The sequence below is a fragment of the Bos taurus genome, chromosome 18 (assembly GCF_002263795.3).
Source record: "Bos taurus isolate L1 Dominette 01449 registration number 42190680 breed Hereford chromosome 18, ARS-UCD2.0, whole genome shotgun sequence".
In the NCBI taxonomy this organism is placed as follows: domain Eukaryota; kingdom Metazoa; phylum Chordata; class Mammalia; order Artiodactyla; family Bovidae; genus Bos; species Bos taurus.
Genome location: NC_037345.1, coordinates 58,952,553 through 58,972,964, shown reverse-complemented (window position 1 = coordinate 58,972,964; position 20,412 = coordinate 58,952,553). Strand labels below are relative to the sequence as shown.

General features: G+C 40.1%; 1 protein-coding gene and 1 long non-coding RNA gene across 5 annotated transcripts in view; one reads left to right on the top strand and one right to left on the bottom strand.

The window, feature by feature from the left end:
• Positions 1–2,985, top strand: part of LOC100126043 (uncharacterized) — a 37,287-nt gene extending 34,302 nt beyond the window's left edge. For all 4 annotated transcript variants that reach the window (XR_009491216.1, XR_009491217.1, XR_009491215.1 and 1 more), the window contains 2 exons: positions 1–2,453; positions 2,902–2,985. The exon at positions 1–2,453 is cut by the window's left edge. This is a non-coding gene — a long non-coding RNA (uncharacterized lncRNA). The remainder of the gene's footprint in view (positions 2,454–2,901) is intronic.
• The window catches only part of LOC100847180 (zinc finger protein 665), a 58,928-nt gene that overhangs the window by 7,469 nt on the left and 31,047 nt on the right, over positions 1–20,412 (bottom strand). The window contains exon 6 of the mRNA XM_059877172.1: positions 2,135–20,412. Within this exon, the coding sequence (XP_059733155.1) occupies positions 17,243–20,412 (3,170 nt within the window). The 3' untranslated portion in view covers positions 2,135–17,242. The remainder of the gene's footprint in view (positions 1–2,134) is intronic.

Sequence of the window (20,412 nt, the reverse complement as noted above, 5' to 3'; positions counted from 1 at the left end):
GCTGCCATCAATATACCAGCCCTAAATGATTTTCTTCTCTTTCCTCAAGCAGTCCCTTCTAGAATACCTACCAGACTTTATGGACCCCTACCCCCACAAACCTTTGGCCTTATACTTGGCCAATCTAGTCTGACTTCTAAAGAAATGGCTATCCACCCTGAAATAATTCATTCAGATTATAAAAAAAAATTTCAAAGTATGATGTCATCTCAGATACTATGACAATTCAAAAAGGGGGACAAAATTGCCCAATTACTTCTTTTACCTTACATTTCTATTAACTTCTCTAATGGTATAAGGACAGGTGGATTTGGTAGTACAGATGAAAAGCAATCCTTATGGACATCAACAGTATTTGAATGTGCACGACCAAATATAAATATGAAAATTAATGGCAAAAGATTTTCTGGTCTTCTTGATACTGGATCTGATATTACCATTATTTCCAAACATTTGTGGCCTAAATCTTGGCCTATACAGGAAATTTCTCAGCAAATTGAAGGGATTTCTCAAACCAAAATACAAGAGGTTTATATATGAGGGACCAGAAGGCCAGCCTGCAACATTACGACCTTATGTGATGGATGCACCCCTTAATTTAATAGGAAGACATTTACTTATGCAATGGCAAACTCAAATATACATTCCACATTTTTCCTTTGGGCCACCGCTCATTTAACAAACAATACAATTATTAAAATAACTTGGAAAAATGATAAGCCTATTTAGACAGAGCAGTGGCCCCTTGCAAAAGACAAAGAGGCTGCTAAGGAACTTATAGATACACAATTGAAATTAAAACATATTGAGGAATCTTGTTCCCCTTGGAATTCTCCCATTTTTGTAATAAAAAAGAAATCTGGCAAATGGCGTCTTTTAACAGATCTTCGAAAAGTTAATACATCTATGAAACCTATGGGTGCATTACAACTAGGAATTCCATCACTTACCACTTACTCCTCAAAACTGGAATATTATTATTATAGATTTACTGGATTGCTTTTTTACTATACTTTTACACCCTCTAGACCGAGAGATTTGCTTTCTTTCTTCCTTATCATAATCATATTGGGCCTCATAAACGTTATCAATGGACTGTGTTGCTTCAAGGAATGATGAATTCTCCCACCATGTGTCAAAATTATGTAGCCAAAGCCCTTGCCTGTGAGAAAACAATTTCCTGACTTTCTTGTTATTCATTATATGGATGATACATTGTTTTCAGCTCCATCTATTTTAGAAACTCAACAGATGTTTGACATAGCTCAACAATGCTTAAAAGCTTCTAAATTAATCAAAGCCCCTGAAAAGATTCAAACATCTACACCTTACTATTATGTAAGATTTGTTAATAGACAACATATTACTCCCCAACTAATACAGATTTATGTTAATAAACTATCAACCTTGAATGATTTTCAAAAACTTTTAGGCGATATAAATTGGATTATACCCTCTTTAGACATTACAAATTATCAACTAACTAATTTATTTAACACTTTAAAAAGAGATCCGGATTTAAATAGCCCTCGTTCACTTTAACAAGAGGCACAAGAAAAACTCTGTTTAATACAAACTAAATTGCAAAAACAATTTCTTACTCGTATTAGACTTGATTTACCTCTAGAATTATTTATACTCCCCTCTCCCCATTCTCCCACAGGACTTCTTACCCAACAAGCATACCCAATAGAATGGATCTATACCCATTTCAGAGGGACAAGGTCACTTACACTCTATCTTGATCACTCTAATCATTATCAATGGAAGAAATAGAGCTAAGGCTATAATTGGCCCCAATCCTCATAAAATTGTAGTACCTATTAATAAATATCAATTTGAGAATGCATATAGATGGGACTAAAAACACCAAAGCCTCATTCTGATCTCTCAAAGAATATAATGTCTTTTATACTAAATTTCACTCTGCTCAACAAATCGAATCATATGCTCTCATTCACGTTATTCACATACATACTTATTCTATTAATATAGTTTCTGACTCCTTATATTCAGTTTTTGTATTAAGAAATATAGAAACTTCTACCATAAATTCTAATCATTCTATTATCCAACCACTTTTTCTTGAACTACAATCTACTGTTAAGAACCACACTTCCCCTATTTATATTACCTGTATTCAAACACATTCTTGTCTTCCTGGCCCTATGGCTCATGGTAATGACAAACTGATAAACTTCTCTCTCTTGCTACTCCTGAAGAGCATCATGCTCTATTACACAATAATGCTGGCTCATTACATCAAATTTGGAAAATTCCATACCGACATGCTAAAGAAATCATTAATAATTGCTCTACTTGAAGGCCCTTACATCTTCGACCCATTGCACAAAGTATCAATCCTCGAGGATTACAACCCAATGAACTATGGCAAATGGATGTAACTCATTGCCCTGAACTTTCTTCCTCTTCCTTCTTACATATCTCAATCGGTACGAGTTTTTCTTTTATATGGGCCACACCTCCCCAAGGTGAAACTACACAACATGTTATTACTAACCTATTAACTTGCCACTCCAGTGTTCTTGCCTGGAGAATCTCAGGGACGGGGGAGCCTGGTGGGCTGCCGTCTATGGGGCCACACAGAGTCGGACACGACTGAAGTGACTTAGCAGCAGCAGCGGCAGTAACTTGCTTTACAATAATGGGAACACCTAGTTCTATAAGAACAGACAATGGCCCTACCTATATTTCTAGGCAATTCAAACAATTTTTACAATCATTTTCTATTAAACATATTACAGATATTCCTTATAATCCACAAGCACAGGGCATAGTTGAACGAGCACATCACACACTGAAACTACAAATAAAAAAAATTTTAAAAAGGGGAATACACAGGAACATGTCTATTTTCCTTATCTGTTATGGTCTTTACAGACCGGGACCTGGGGACTGGAGTAGATGAAAAGAAGGCGAAGAAAAGAAGGATGTGGGACACCCAAATCTCGAGTGAAACAAGCGTACTTTATTTGCAGAAACGCGTGTTTATATATCTTCAATAAAATGATTACTCAGCCATTAAGAATGAAATTCCATGAGTTGCAACAAAATGGATAGTCCTGTAAATAAAAGGTCACTGAAGAGAGTCACTGAAGGGAGTCACTAAAGGGAATCCAAGCAGGTGCTCTTTCCCATGATCTCAGTTCTGAGAACTGCATGCAGCTCTGCTCGTTCCTGTTTCCCAGAACTGATAAGGAACAGAGAGTCCTTGAGAAATGGCACACAAAGGAAGAAAAAACAACATACTGGATTCCTTAAAGTAGAACATCCCCTAACAATTCCCCCCTTTATTATTTTTTCATAATTGGGGGTGACTGTGGATACTTTTGTGAAAAAGGCTCTGACCAATTGAATTTGTTTAGTTTGAACAATTTTAGTTGAAAGGCTTTGGTATACTACAAATATAATCACCAGGATAATTGTCAGCATTACAGTTCCAGATCCAATACTATGTGTAATGCTTTGAAACCATCCTCGAGGGTCTAGCCCAGATAATTGATCAGCTAGCTGTTCAGCTAAGGTTTTCAAACTGTTGGAAGAGGGTAGACTCTTAGAGAAGGTTTCAAAGATTTCCTTTTGTAGTAATTGTACATTTAAGGAAGGATTATCATGTATATCTTGCAAATGAAATTTGATTTGTTCCCAATAGTAGGCACTATAGTTGAACCAAATAGGGGTAATACAAAATTGAGTAGAATTCCAGTCAAATTTTAGTATAACTTGTTTTTGTAAATCTATTAATTGATCTCTGACCCATTGGATGGCTGTTTTTATTTCCTGTATTTCATCTTGAACTTCCTCATTTATCTGCGCCTGAGTGGTCCACATAGTATAAGCATCTTTGGTCCAATTTTGAATAAAGGTGTGTGTTTGAATTCAGGTTTGTAAAGCAATGTCTGCAACAGTGATAGTAGTGCAAATAGCTATTAATCCCCAAATGCCAAGAATTAACCATCCAATGAATCGTTTAGATCATTGAAGTAATTTAGTAAGTAGCAGGGAGGCAAGTCTTGCCATAGGACCCTCTTCCCACGGTCGTTGGAGATCTACTGGCAACCATAGATTACGTCGAGATCAAAGAATCAAAAGAGATACGTTTTTCAAAGAAACACAGGAATTAAGACAATTATACAATCTGCAATCTATACAAGTCACAGGACGTAAAGTCTTATTAAACTGCAAGTTCCCTATAGCTATAACAAAAGGAAGGGGGACACAAGCTTGTATGAAATATGAAAGATTATAACAAAAGGAATAGTTACTATGACTACAGCTGGTCCCCATGAAATATCCACTCCAAGTTCCAAGTTCTTCGGTGCTCAGGGCAAGTTTCCAGATGTCCCATTGTTCAGGCCTAATCTGTTTATTGAGGACGAATCAAGGGTGAGGGGGTGCCATTCCACCGTCAAGCCAGCCAAGAAGTCCTTTGTCATGGTAATGTTCCATCGTAGCATAACCTTCTATGCTACTTGAGTAGCATAATCACATACAGTGCTGTTAATATCATCTGAGCAGTTAGACAACCACATACCATGGGATCCCGAATCAACAATGGTGTAATTGGCCCCAAACATTAATTTCCCTGATTTAGCTTGACATCTGTCCCAATGAACAGGAGTGTATTTAAAGTTCTTATATGTAAACCCTTTGCATAATGATTTTTGTCCTTTTCCTAGCGTTTCAGTAGTGTTGACATGGTTCTCATAGAGAGAAAGGGCAGTAAACAGTCCAAGCAAAGTTCTTCTTTGGAAGCAGAATGAAAGCCCATGTTTGTCGGCTAACGTTAATGTATAATTCTGCTGGACTCATGCATAGAGGAAGGACTTCATACTCGAGAGAAAAATTAGTCTCCCTTCATCCTCAGGATGAAAGGGCCCCTCGAAGCTCTGAGGAGGAGGCCTATGTACTGAGTCACTGGTGGATAAGATTGGTTCTTTATCTGTTCATTCTACAACCTGCAGTAAAGGGGGGTTGTATATATAGGCCCAGTCAGATCAGATCAGATCAGTCGCTCACTTGTGTCCAACTCTTCGCGACCCCATGAATCGCAGCATGCCAGGCCTCCCTGTCCATCACAAACTCCCGGAGTTCACTGAGACTCACCTCCATCGAATCAGTGATGCCATCCAGCCATCTCATCCTTTGTCGTCCCCTTCTCCTCTTGCCCCCAATCCCTCCCAGCATCAGAGTCTTTTTCAATGAGTCAACTCTTCGCATGAGGTGGCCAAAGTACTGGAGTTTCAGCTTTAGCATCATTCCTTCCAAAGAAATCCCAGGGCTGATCTCCTTCAGAATGGACTGGCTGGATCTCCTTGCAGTCCAAGGGACTCTCAAGAGTCTTCTCCAACACCACAGTTCAAAAGCATCAATTCTTCGGCGCTCAGCCTTCCTCACAGTCCAAATCTCACATCCATACATGACCACTGGAAGAACCATAGCCATGAATAGACGAACCTTTGTTGGCAAAGTAATGTCTCTGCTTTTCAATATGCTATCTAGGTTGGTCATAACTTTCCTTCCAAGGAGCAAGTGTCTTAATTTCATGGCTGCAGTCACCATCTTCAGTGATCTGGAGCCCAAAAAATAGTGTCTCACTGTTTCCATTGTTTCCCCAACTATTTGCCATGAAGTGATGGGACCAGATGCCATGATCTTCGTTTTGTGAATGTTGAGCTTTAAGCCAACTTTTTCACTCTCCACTTTCAGTTTCATCAAGAGGCTTTTTAGTTCCTCTTCACTTTCTGCCATAAGGATGGTGTCATCTGCATATCTGAGGTTATTGATATTTCTCCTGGCACTCTTGATTCCAGCTTATGTTTCTTCCAGTCCAGCGTTTCTTATGATAGGCCCAGTAAGTATGATTAATTAATTCAACTTGAGCAGGGGAGGCAAAGGCAAGCAAAGCAAGCATAGCAACAAAAATATTTTCTGGATTCTAAGGCATTCCCTATTGAGAAACCAGATTTTCAGCTTGATTAGTAAGGGTTTTTATTTGTCCCCAAATAAGGAGATCTTGAGGTCGATGACGTCGAGGGCGGTGCTTCTTGGAGATTTTTAGAGCCGCCATGGCCTGTGTTGGAATTTTTTCATCCCTGGGGTTTTGTCTTTTCGTCTTTATGTTGAACACCGGAGGCTCCCCTGGGGCAGATCTTCCGAAGCGGAAGCCAGTTGAGTTCGTTGGATCCATCTGGAGAAATACAAGCATACCCCTTTTCCTGAAAGATTCCTTTCCCAGATTTCCATTGCTTTCAGTTCAGTTCAGTTCAGTTCAGTCGCTTAGTCGTGTCCGACTCTTTGCGACCCCATGAATCACAGCACGCCAGGCCTCCCTGTCCATCACCAACTCCCAGAGTTCACCCAGACTCACGTCCATCGAGTCAATGATGCCATCCAGCCATCTCATCCTCTGTCGTCCCCTTCTCCTCCTGCCCCTAATCAGAGTCTTTTCCAATGAGTCAACTCTTCGCATGAGGTGGCCAAAGTACTGGAGTTTCAGAAGACAGGTATACTTCAATTCCTTGAAATGTTTTTCTGCTTGTGTCAAGAAATCTCCTTGCGGTAAGTTTAAAAAATTTAAAACAAAGCTGTATTAACAATAGTTATAGGATCAGAGAATATATAGTGTTGAGATCTAGTAAAATCTGCTCTGGATAAGGAAGATAGAAATTTCCTGTGTATTCCCCCTTAAAAAAATTTTTTTTATTTGTAGTTTCAGTGTGTGATGTGCTTATTCAACTATGCCCTGTGCTTGTGGATTGTAAGGAATGTCTGTAATATGTTTAATAGAAAATGATTGTAAAAATTGTTTGAATTGCCTAGAAGTATAGGCAGGGCCATTGTCTGTTTTTATAGAGTTAGGAGTTCCTATTATTGCAAAACAAGCTAATAGGTGGGTTATGACGTGCTGTGCAGCCTCAACTCAAAGAGATGTGTCCCATATAAAAGAAGAATTTGTGTCAATACAGACATGTAGGAAACAAGATGGGAACGTTCAGGGCAATGAGTTACATCCATTTGCCATAATTGATTGGTTTGTAATCCTCGAGGATTAACACCATGTGCAATGGGTCTAAGATGTAGGGGTCTATAAGTATAGTAATTATTAATGATTTCTTTAGCATGGCGGTATGGGATTTTTCTAAATTTGGTTTAAGGAGCCAGGATTATTGTACAATAGAGCATGTTGTTCCTCAGGAGTAGCAAAAGAAACAAGTTTATCAGCTTGTTCATTACCATGAGTCATAGGGCCGGGAAGGCAGGAATGTGTTCAAATATGGGTAATATAAATGGGGGAAGTGCAGTCCCTAATAAGAGACTCTAGTTCGAGAAAAAGTTGTTGAATAATAGGTTCACTGTAATTTATAATAGAGGTTTCTATATTTCCAAATATAAAAACTGAGTATAGGGAGTCAGAGACTATATTAATTGGGTAAGGATGTAGGTGAATAACTTGAATAAGAGTATATAATTCGTTTTGTTGAGCAGAATGAAATTTAGTTCAGTTGAGTTGCTCAGTCGTGTCTGACTGCGATCACATGAACTGCAGCACGACAGGCCTCCCTGTCCATCACCACCTCCTGGAGTTCACTCAAACTCATGTCCATCGAGTTGGTGATGTCATCCAGCCATCTCATCCTTTGTTGTCCCCTTCTCTTCCTGCCCCCAATCCTTCCCAGCATCAGAATCTTTACAATGAGTCAAGTCTTCGCATGAGGTGGCCAAAGTATTGGAGTTTCAGCTTCAGCATCAGTCCTTCAATGAACACCCAGGACTGATCTCCTTTAGGATGGACTGGTTGGATCTCCTTGCAGTCCAAGGGACTCTCAAGAGTCTTCTCCAACACCACAGTTCAAAACAATCAATTCTTCAGCGCTCAGCTTTCTTCACAGTCCAACTCTCACATCCATACATGACCACTAGAAAAACCATAGCCTTGACTAGATGACCTTTGTTGGCAAAGTAATGTCTCTGCTTTTTAATATGCTATCTAGGTAGGTCATAATTTTCCTTCCAAGGAGTGAACATCATTTAATTTCATGGCTGCAATCACCATCTGCAGTGATTTTGGAGCCCACAAAAAATTTAGTATAAAAGACTTTATATTCTTTGAGAGGCCAGAATTAGGCTTTGGTGTTTTTGGTCCCATCTGTATAGAAAACATCAGTTTGAGGTATAGGTTGTGATGTGACAACGCGAGAGATGATTCAGTAGTTTTGAAGAAATTTCAGAGTTTTTTAGAAGGATAATGAAATGAAATTTCTCTAAAATGTTCCAGAAAGGCTATTTGGAAATCAGTAGAAGTTTGTAGTGCATTCTCGAATTGATATTTATTAACAGGTATTACAATTTTTATGAGGATTGGAGCCAATTAGTCTTAGTTCTATTTCTCCCATTGATAATTATTAAAGCAATCAAATCAAGATAGGGCGTAAGTGACCTTGTCCTTCTAAAATGGGTATAGATCCATTCTATCGGGTGTTCTTCTTGGGCAAGAAGTCCCATCGGGGAATGGAGAGAAGGGAGTATAAAAAACTCTAGAGGTAAGTGAAGTCTAATACAACCAAGAAACTGTTTTGCAATTTACTTTGTATTAAACGAGGAGCACTTGGGGCAGGGTTGGTGGGGAAATTTTGAAATATTTTATGTTGTTCTAATTGAGCCTTTTGTAAAGTTTCATCATCTAATTCATATTCATGTAACAAGTGTTCCGCCTGTTGTCAAATATCGGGGGGAGGCTAGAATTACCTTGAAATGGCAGAATCACAGCTTTAATAAGAGCCCATATGGGCCAGAAATCTATTGGAATAGTTTTTCCCTGTCTTGAAGCTCGTTTAACATTCTCTTTAATCTGGTTCCAAATTTCTAAATTGAAATTGCCTTCATCAGGGAACCAGGGATTATGTTCAACCACTGTTTGGAGATAAGCCTCTATTCGCTAATGTGAAACCAAAAGTCCCTGAACTTTAAATAAATGATGAAGTAGAAAAGTGGTGGGTCTTTCCAGCCGTTTGTCCCATATCCTCGCACTTACCAACCTCTGTAGGTCCACAGTCACTCCGTCCGCTTCACAAGGGCATTCTCCAGGTCCCTGTTAGGGCACCACTTGTTATGGTCTTTACAGACGGGTACCTGGGGACTGGAGTCTATGAAAAGAAGGCAAAGAAAACAAAGATGCGAGGCACCCAAGTCTCCAGTGAAACAAGGGTACCTTATTTGCAGAAATGCATGCTTATATGTCTTCAATAAAATGATTACTCAGCCATTAAGAATGAAATTCCATCAGCTGCAACAAAATGGATAGTCCTGTAAGTAAAACATCACTGAAGAGAGTCACTGAAGGGAATCCAAGCAGGTGGTCTTTCCCATGATCTCAGTCCTGAGAACTGCATGCAGCGCTGCTCGATCCTGTATTCCAGGCACTGGTAAGGAACAGAGTCCTTGAGAAACGGCACACAAAGAAAGAAAATGCAACATATTGGATCCCTTAAAGTTGAAGGTCCCCTGACACTTATCCAGAGCAGACTTTACTAGATTCCAATGCAATATATTCTTTAATCCTATAACTATTGTTAATACAGCTTTGTTTTAAATTTTTTAAACTTACCGCAAGGAGATATTTTGACAAAAGAGAAAATCGTTTCAAAGCATTGAAGGATAGATACCTCCCTTCCTCTGCCCATTTGGTATCAAGACAGGTTGACTAAACAATGGAAATCTGGAAAATCAATATTACAGGAAAAGGGGTATGCTTCTATTTCTCTAGATGGACCCAACAAAATCAGTTGGCTCCCTCTTCGGAAGATCCACCCCAGGGGAGCCACCGTATTTCAAAATAGAGAAGAAACGGGGAAATCTCCAGGAGGAGGAGTTTCCAGTATAAGCCATGGCGACTTGAAAAATTTCCAAGACACACCGCACTCGAGGTCATCAATCTTATGATCTCCCTACTTGGGGACAGATAAAAACCCTTACTAATCAAGCTGAAAATCTGGTTTCTCAACAGGGAATGTCTCGGAATCCTGAAAACATTTTTGTCGCTATGCTTGCTTTTCCTTCCCGTGCTCAGACTGACTTGATTAATCACACTTATTGGCTTTAAATACCTAACCCTCCTTTATTGCAGGTTGTAGAATGGACAGATATAGGACCAGTCGTATCCAGTAATGACTTAGTACATATGGCTCCTCCTTGGAGCTTGGAGGGGCCCTCTCATCCTGAGGAAGAAAGATTAATTAACATTTCTCTAGGCTATGAAATCCTTCCTTTATGCATGGGCCCAGCAGAATTATGTATTAATGTTAGTCAACAAACGTGGGCTTTCATCCTGCCTCCAAAAAAGAATTTCCGCACATTGTTTAGACTGTTTACTGCCCTGTCCTTTTATGAGAACCATGTCAATACTACCAAAACTCTAGGAAAAGGACAAAAGTTGGAATGTAAGGGGTTTACTTATAAGGATTTTAAATATACTCCTATTTATTGAGATAGATGTCAAGCTAAATCATGGAAATTAATGTTTGTGGCCAATTACACCATTGTTGATTGGGGACCCTATGGTATGTGGTTATCTAACTGCTCAGATGACATTAACAATACTATGTGTGATTATGTTACTCAAGTAACATGGAAGATTACCAACAGTTCAATGGACAAAGAATTCCTTGGCTGGCTTGATGGCGGAATGGCACCTCATCGCCCTCAAATTGTCCTCAATAAACGAATTGGGCCTGAACAATGGGACATCTGGAAACTTGCTACAAATACTGAAAAACTTGGAACTTGGACTGGATAGTTCATAGGGACCAGTCATAGTCATGGTAACTATTCCTCCCATTATAATCATTCATATTTTATACAAGCTTGTGTTCCCCTTCCTTTTGTTATTGCCATAGGAAACTTACAATTCAATAAGACTTTACGTTCTGTGACTTGTATAGATTGCACATTGTTTACTTGTCTTAAATCCTCTATTTCTCAAAAAAAACCCAAAAACCGAATCCCTTTTGATTCTTCGATCTCGACATAGTCTGTGGTTGCCAGTACATCTCCAACGACCCTGGAAAGAAAAGAGGGTCCCATGGCAAGACTTACCTCTCAGTTACTCACTAAATTATTCCGACGATCTAAGTGATTCATCGGATGATTGATTCTTGGCATTTGGGGTTTAATAGCCATTTACACCATTGCTGCTATTGCAGACATTGCTTTACAAACTTCAATTCAAACACAAAACTTTATTCAAAACTGGACTAAAGATGCTTATAGTATATGAGACACAGGTTCAGATAGATGAAAAAGTTCAAGATAAAATTCAGGATTTAAAAAGAGCCATCCAATGGACTGGAGATCAATTAATAGATTTACAAAAACAAGTATTATTAAATTGCAGTTGGAATTGTACTCAATTTTGTATCACTCCTCTTGTGTTCAACCATAGTGCTTACAATTGGGAACAAACCAAATTGCATTTGCAAGATACACATAATAACGCTTCCTTAAATGTACAGCCTGCCACCACCATCTTGAATCGAGTGTCGTGTGCAGCACATCTGTACACCGCCCTCCGAATTGAGGTATCTGTGCAGTCATTCTGCACCAGGAACTCTGGCTTGAGGTCTGAAACGTTTGAAACCTCACCATGTGACTCTCTATGAGTGAGTGAAACTAAGCACAGAGGAAAAAGGGGGGAAAAGGTGTGTGTGGGGGGGGCATGGATTTGACTCTACGTTGGGGAACTAACTGCTCCATCACCAGGCTGCAACAGCACAGGAGCAGCCTAGAGGAGCTACCACACATCCAAGGTCAGGGGCGGCAGCCAAGAGGAGCTACCCCATGCCCGAGGTCAGGGCGGTGGCCAAAATGAGCAACCCTACAGCCAAGGAGTGGTGGCTGAGCAGGTGCAGGGGGGCCGAGAGGAGCTATTCCTTGTTCAAGGTCAGGAGGGGTGGCCGTGAGGAGATACCCCTCATCCAAGGTAAGGAGCACCGGCTGTGCTTTGCTGGAGCAGTCATGAAGAGATACTACACATCCAAGGTAAGAGAAACCCAAGTAAGACAGTAGGCACTGAGAGAGGGCATCAGAGGGCAGACACTCTGAAACCACAATTACAGACAACTATCCAGTCTAATCACACGGACCACAGCCTTGTCTAACTCAGTGAAACTAAACCATGCTGTGTGGGGCCACCCAAGATGGGCAGGTCATGGTGGAGAGGTCTGACAGAATGTGGTCCACTGGAGAAGGGAATGGCAAACCACTTCAGTATTCTTGCCTTGAGAACCCCGTGAACAGTATGAAAAGGCAAAATGATAGGATACTGAAAGAGGATCTCCCTGGGTTGGTAGGTGGCCAATATGCTACTGGAGATCAGTGGAGAAATAACTCCAGAAAGAATAAAGGGATGGAGCCAAAGAAAAAACAATACCCAGCTGTGGATGTGACTGGTGATAGAAGCAAGGTTCAATGCTGTACAGAGCAATATTGCATAGGAACCTGGAATGTCAGGTCCAGGAATCAAGGCAAATTGGAAGTGGTCAAATAGGAGATGGCAAGAGTGAATGTCGACATTCTAGGAATCAGCAAACTAAAATGGACTGGAATGAGTGAATTTAACTCAGATGACCATTATATCTACTACTGTGGGTAGGAATTCCTTGGAAGAATTGGAGTAGCCATCATGGTAAACAAAAGAGGCTGAAATGCAGTACTTGGATGCAATCTCAAAAACGACAGAATGATCTCTGTTTGTTTCCAAGGCAAACCATTCAATATCACGGTAATCCAAGCCTATGCCCAAACCAGTAAGGCTGAAGAAGCTGAAGTTGAACGGTTCTATGAAGAGCTCTAAGACCTTTCAGAACTAACACCCAAAAAAGATGTCCTTTTCATTATAGGGGGTTGGAATGCAAAAGTAGGAAGTTAAGAAACACCTGGAGTAACAGGCAAATTTGGCCTTGGAATACGGAATGAAGCAGGGTAAAGACTGATAGAGTTTTGCTAAGAGAACACACTGGTCATAGCAAACACCCTCTTCCAACAACAAGAGAAGACTCTACACATGGACATCACCAGATGGTCAACACTGAAATCAGATTGATTATATTCTTTGCAGCCAAAGATGGAGAAACTCTATACAGTCAGCAAAAAAAAAAAAGAAAAAGACCAGGAGCTGACTGTGGCTCAGATCATGAACTCCTTATTGCCAAATTCAGACTGAAATTGAAGAAAGTAGGGAAAACCACAAGACCATTCAGGTATGACCTAAATCAAATCCCTTATGATTATACAGTGGACATGAGAAATAGATTTAATGGACAAGATCTGATAGAGTGCCTGATGAACTATGGATGGAGGTTCGTGACACTGTACAGGAGACAGAGATCAAGACCATCCCCATGGAAAAGAAATGCAAAAAAGCAAAATGGCTGTCTGAGGCCTTACAAATAGCTCTGAAAAGAAGAGTGAAAATCAAAGGAGAAAAGGAAAGATATAAGCATCTGAATGCAGAGTTCCAAAGAATAGCAAGGAGAGATAAGAAAGCCTTCTTCAGCGATCAATGCAAAGAAATAGAGGAAAACAACAGAAAGGGAAAGACTAGAGATCTCTTCAGAAAATTGGAGATACCAGGGGAACATTTCATGCAAAGATGGGTTCGATAAAGGACAGAAATGGAATGCACCTAACATAAGCAGAAGATACTAAGAGGTGGCAAGAATACACAGGAGAACCGTAAAAAAAAGAGCTTCATGACCCAGATAATCACGATGGTAATCATTCACCTAGAGCCAGAAATCCTGGAATGTGATCAAGTGGGCCTTTGAAAGCATCACTACGAACAAAGCTAGTGGAGGTGATGGAATTCCAGTTGAGCTATTTCAAATCCTGAAAGATGATGCTGTGAAAGTGCTGCATTCAATATGCCTGAAAATTTGGAAAACTCAGCAGTGGCCACTGGACTGGAAAAGGTCGGTTTTCATTCCAATCCCAAAGAAAGGCAATGCCAAAGAATGCTCAAACTACCACACAATTGCACTCATCTCACACGCAAGTAAAGTAATGCTCAAAATTCTCCAAGCCAGGCTTCAGCAGTACGTGAACCGAGAACTTTCAGATGTTCAAGCTCGTTTTAGAAAAGGCAGAGGAACCAGAGATCAAATTGCCAACATCCGCTGGATCATGGAAAAAGCAAGAGAGTTCCAGAAAAGCATCTATTTCTGCTTTATTGACTATGCCAAAGCCTTTGACTGTGTGGATCACAATAAACTGTGCAAAACTCTGAAAGAGATGGGACTACCAGAGCACCTGATCTGCCTCTTGAGAAACCTGTATGCAGGTCAGGAAGCAACAGTTAGAACTGACATGAACAACAGACTGGTTACAAATAGGAAAAGGAGTCTGTCAAGGCTGTATATTGTCACCATGCTTATTTAACTTATATGCAGAGTACATCATGAGAAACGCTGGGCTGGAAGAAGCACAAGCTGGAATCAAGATTGCCAGGAGAAATATCAATAATCTCAGATATGCAGATGACACCACCCTTATGGCAGAAAGTGAAGAGGAACGAAAAAGCCTCTTGATGAAAGTGAAAGTGGGGAGTGAAAAAGTTGGCTTAAAGCTCAACATTCAGAAAACGAAGATCATGGCATCTTGTCCCATCACTTCATGGGAAATAGATGGGGAAACAGTGTCAGACTTTATTTTTTTGAGCTCCAAAATCACTGCAGATGGTGACTGCAGCCATGAAAGAAAAAGACGCTTACTCCTTGGAAGGAAAGTTATGACCAACCTAGATAGCATATTAAAAGGCAGAGATAATACTTTGCCGACAAAGTTCCCTCTAATCAAGGCTATGGTTTTACCAGTGGTCATGTATGGATGTGAGAGTTGGACTGTGAAGAAAGCTGAGTGCCGAAGAATTGATGTTTTTGAACTGTGGTGTTGGAGAAGACTCGAGAGCCCCTTGGACTGCAAGATCCAACCAGTCCATCCTAAAGGAGATCAGTCCTGGGTGTTCATTGAAGGACTGAAGCTAAAGCTGAAACTCCAATACTTTGGCAACCTCATGTGAAGAGCTGACCCATTGGAAAAGACCCTCATGCCAGGAGGGATTGGGGGCAGGAGGAGAAGGGGACGACAAAGGATGAAATGGCTGGATGGCATCACCGACTTGATGGACATGAGTCTGAGTGAACTCCAGGAGTTGGTGATGGACAGGGAGGCCTGGAGTGCTGCAATTCACGGGGTTGCAAAGAGTCGGACACGACTGAGCGACTGAACTGAACTCAACTGAAACGTGTACAATTGTTGCAAAAGGAAATCCTTGAAACCTTCTCTCAGAGTCTACCCTCTTCCAACAGTTTGGAAACCTTAGCTGAACAGCTAGCTGATCAATTATCTGCGCTAGACCCTTGAAGATGGCTTCAAAGCATTACACATAGTATTGGATCTGGAACTATAACGCTGATAATTATCCTGGTGATTATATTTGTAATATTCCCATGCCTTTCAACTAAAATTGTTCAAACTAAACAAACTCAATTGGTCAGGGCCTTTTTCACAAAAGTATCCACAGTCATCACCAATTATGAAAAAATAAAAAAGAGAGAACTGTCAGGGGATATTCAACTTTAAAGGATCCAATATATTATTTTCTTCTTTTGTGTTTCTCAAGGACTCTATTCCTTATCAGTTCCTGGGAAACAGGAACGAGCAGAGCTGCACGGAGTTCTCAGGACTGAGGTCATGAGAAAGAGCATCTGCTTGGATGCCTTTCAGTGACTCCCTTCAGTGACCTTTCACTTGAAGGTAATCTATTCAGTTATGCCCCTCTTACTCAGGATATGGATTGCTTTCCTGGCCCTTTCAAGATTTTTATCTGCTTGGCTTTGTTTTTCCTCAATTTTTGTACTGCCTAAAGCTGCCTTGTATGAAGATATAGAAACATGCATTTTTTGCAAATAAAGCACCCTTGTTTCACTACAGACTTGGGTCCCCTGCTTCCTTCTTCTCATTGACTCCAGTCCCCAGGTCCTGGTCTACAAACACTGTGACAGCGCTGTCTTCCATTTCCACAAATAAGAGTAACTCTTCTTTAACCATACATACAACAGTTATTTCTATCCAATGGAGAACATGGCCATTTTCCTATGCATTTTCCCTAGAACACCATCAGTCCCTGGTAACTGTCCCTCTCCTATGAAAAGCCCAGTCCTTTTAACATCTTGCCTACTCTGTTCAAGGTCAGTTGGTAGAAAATTATGTTTTATAACAGGCTGGACTATGTACGGAAGGGCTTCCTGATCCTACTGACCATGATGAGTCATGTCCTAGTTTTACATTATTTTCTGACCTCCCTGTTGCTAATTCACACACACTATTGAATTTCGTAATTCAGGCTATGTGTTTTTCCAGGAAACACTGATGTGAATGAATTGTATCTAATGAAGTCAGCCCCTTCATCTCACTGATTCCTTCCCTGAGACCATTATGAAATGCATGTAGCAAATGCATTTGATCAGTGTATTACCAAAGCGAAGATCTTAGAGCTCACCACACAACAGGCCATTAACTGAGAGACTACTTGTTGGGCAAGGAATAATGACTTTATTCAGAAAGCCAGGAGACCAAAAAGATGGTGGGCTACTGTCCCAAAGAATCATCTTTGCTGAGTTAGAATTCGGGTTTCTTTTACACGAAAAGATCTCTATAGCTTCTCTTCAAATGTGGACTTACTGCAATTGCTGAATACATGAACTAAAGTCATCAGAGACTAAATATAGTGAAAAGGGTAAAGGATTTGCCACAACCACTGAATCTGGGAAGTATGGCTCCACTATGTTCCTATCTTGTGACTTTTGGGTAAGATCCTTGCCACACAAATTACATTGCTGTGTGTTTTCTCCAGGATAAATACTCTGATACTACTGTTGAGATGTGACCAGTGAGGATAGGGTTGTTTTTTTTTTTTTCCACATTTGTGAAATTGGTGAGGAATCTTTCTAGAATGAATTCATGTTCTAAAGACCTGACTAATAAATACATATATATCTGGCTTCTATCCAGTATGAATTTTCTCATGAAGCCTAAGATGTTGCCAGACTCATGATATTTGTATGGTTTCTCAGTAGTGTGAATTCTCTGACCAACAGTAGGGTGTAAATTTTGAACTTTGAATTTTGTAGACTTCTAACATATACCACATTCACATGAGTTTCTCTCATGTATGGATTTTCTGATGTTTAGTGAGTGTTGAGACCTGAATAAAGGATTTTCCACACTCGAAACATTTGAAAGGTTTCTCTATATGTATTCTCCGATGACTCGTAAGGTGTGAATTTCGACTGAAGAACTTGCCACACTCATCACATCTGAAAGGCCTCTCTCCAGTATGAATTCTCCAGTGAAGTCGAAGATGTGGTTTTTGACCGAAGACTTTTCCACACTCATCACATTTGTAAGGTTTCTCACCAGTATGAACTGTCTGATGACTTAAAAGGATTGACTTTACACGAAAGGCCTCGCCACACTCATCACATTTGTAAGGTTTCTCTCCAGTATGAAGTGTCTGATGACTTAAAAGCTTTGACTTTACACAAAAGGCCTTGCCACACTCATCACATTTGTAAGGTTTCTCTCCAGTATGAACTGTCTGATGATTTAAAACGTATGACTTTAAACGAAAGGCCTTGCCACACTCATCACATTTGTAAGGTTTCTCTCCAGTATGAACTGTCTGATGTCGTAAAAGGGTTGACTTTGCAGAAAAGGCTGTGCCACACTCATCACATTTGTAAGGTTTCTCTCCAGTATGAACTGTCTGATGCTGTAAAAGGCTTGACTTTACACCAAAGGCCTTGCCACACTCATCACATTTGTAAGGTTTCTCACCAGTATGAACTGCCTGATGCATTAAAAGGGTTGACTTTACACGAAAGGCCTTGCCACACTCATCACATTTGTAAGGCTTCTCTCCAGTATGAACTGTCTGATGACCAGCCAAGTTTGAGTTTCTGCTGAAGACTTTGTCACATATATCACATTTAAATAATTTCTTTCCTGTATGAATCTTCTTATGTCTCCTGAGTTGTGAGCTGTGAGTAAACGCCTTGCCACATTCACCACATTTGTAAGGTTTCTCTCCAGTATGAACTGTCTGATGACTTAAAAGGGTTGACTTTAAACGAAAGGCCTCGCCACACTCACATTTGTAAGGTTTCTCTCCAGTATGAACTGTCTGATGACTTAAAAGGGTTGACTTTAAACGAAAGGCCTCGCCACACTCACCACATTTGTAAGGTTTCTCTCCAGTATGAACTGTCTGATGACTTAAAAGGTTTGACTTTACACGAAAGGCCTTACCACACTCATCACATTTGTAAGGCTTCTCTCCAGTATGAACTGTCTGATGACCAGCCAAGTTTGAGTTTTTGCTGAAGACTTTGTCACATATATCACATTTAAATAATTTCTTTCCTGTATGAATTTTCTTATGTCTCCTGAGGTGTGAGCTGTGACTAAAAGCCTTGCCACACTCATCACATTTGTAAGGTTTCTCTCCAGTATGAACTGTCTGATGCTGTAAAAGGTTTGACTTTACACGAAAGGCCTTACCACACTCATCACATTTGTAAGGCTTCTCTCCAGTATGAACTGTCTGATGACCAGCCAAGTTTGAGTTTTTGCTGAAGACTTTGTCACATATATCACATTTAAATAATTTCTTTCCTGTATGAATTTTCTTATGTCTCCTGAGTTGTGAGCTGTGAGTAAACACCTTGCCACACTCATCACATTTGTAAGGTTTCTCTCCAGTATGAACTGTCTGATGACTTAAAAGGGTTGACTTTAAACGAAAGGCCTCGCCGCACTCACCACATTTATAACGTTTCTCTCTAGTATGAACCCTCTGATGACCAGCAAGCTTTGCATTTCGCTTGAAGACTTTCTCACATATATCACATTTAAATAATTTCTTTCCTGTATGAATTTTCTTATGTCTCCTGAGGTGTGAGCTGTGAGTAAGGGCCTTGCCACACTCATCACATTTGTAACGTTTCTCTCCAGTATGAACTGTCTGATGCTTTAAAAGGTTTGACTTTACACGAAAGGCCTTACCACACTCATCACATTTGTAAGGCTTCTCTCCAGTATGAACTGTCTGATGACCAGCCAAGTTTGAGTTTTTGCTGAAGACTTTGTCACATATATCACATTTAAATAATTTCTTTCCTGTATGAATTTTCTTATGTCTCCTGAGTTGTGAGCTGTGAGTAAACGCCTTGCCACACTCATCACATTTGTAAGGTTTCTCTCCAGTATGAACTGTCTGATGACTTAAAAGGGTTGACTTTAAATGAAAGGCCTCGCCACACTCACCACATTTATAACGTTTCTCTCTAGTATGAACCCTCTGATGACCAGCAAGCTTTGCATTTCGCTTGAAGACTTTCTCACATATATCACATTTAAATAATTTCTTTCCTGTATGAATTTTCTTATGTCTCCTGAGGTGTGAGCTGTGAGTAAAGGCCTTGCCACACTCATCACATTTGTAACGTTTCTCTCCAGTATGAACTGTCTGATGCTTTAAAAGGTTTGACTTTACACGAAAGGCCTTACCACACTCATCACATTTGTAAGGCTTCTCTCCAGTATGAACTGTCTGATGACCAGCCAAGTTTGAGTTTTTGCTGAAGACTTTGTCACATATATCACATTTAAATAATTTCTTTCCTGTATGAATTTTCTTATGTCTCCTGAGTTGTGAGCTGTGAGTAAACGCCTTGCCACACCCATCACATTTGTAAGGTTTCTCTCCAGTATGAACTGTCTGATGACTTAAAAGGATTGACTTTCCACAAAAGGCCTTGCCACACTCATCACATTTGTAAGGTTTTTCCTTGTGTGCTTTGAGTTCTTGTGTTATTACTGAAGGATTCATAAAACCATTCCCATATATATTAGAAACACTGGTTTGGACACAAGGAGGAATTCTTTGAAGTGGTGAAAATGAGAAACTGTTGTTGACAGACCTTTCAACTTCATAATATTCAGAAATTATCCCGCCAGTTTGAAATATCTGCAGTTTATCCTGAAAGTTAAATCCAAGCCTGTTTCCAAAGGGCTTGATTCCTGCATCCTTTATATTATGAGAATCTCTTCCATCAGGCACATTTCGATTAAGGTTTACAGGTGTCCCTTTGTAATTACTTTTGTCATCTCTCCCCTGACACTCAAAGTCACATATATTTTCCTGACTTTCCCAAAGATGAAAATGTTTGATTTCACAGCTTTCAGGTCTTCCCAGCATCGATGTTTGGAATGTTTCTAGTTTATCACTGTTCGCTTCGGGTTGTAAATACTTGATCACATGTGTAGGAGAGATAT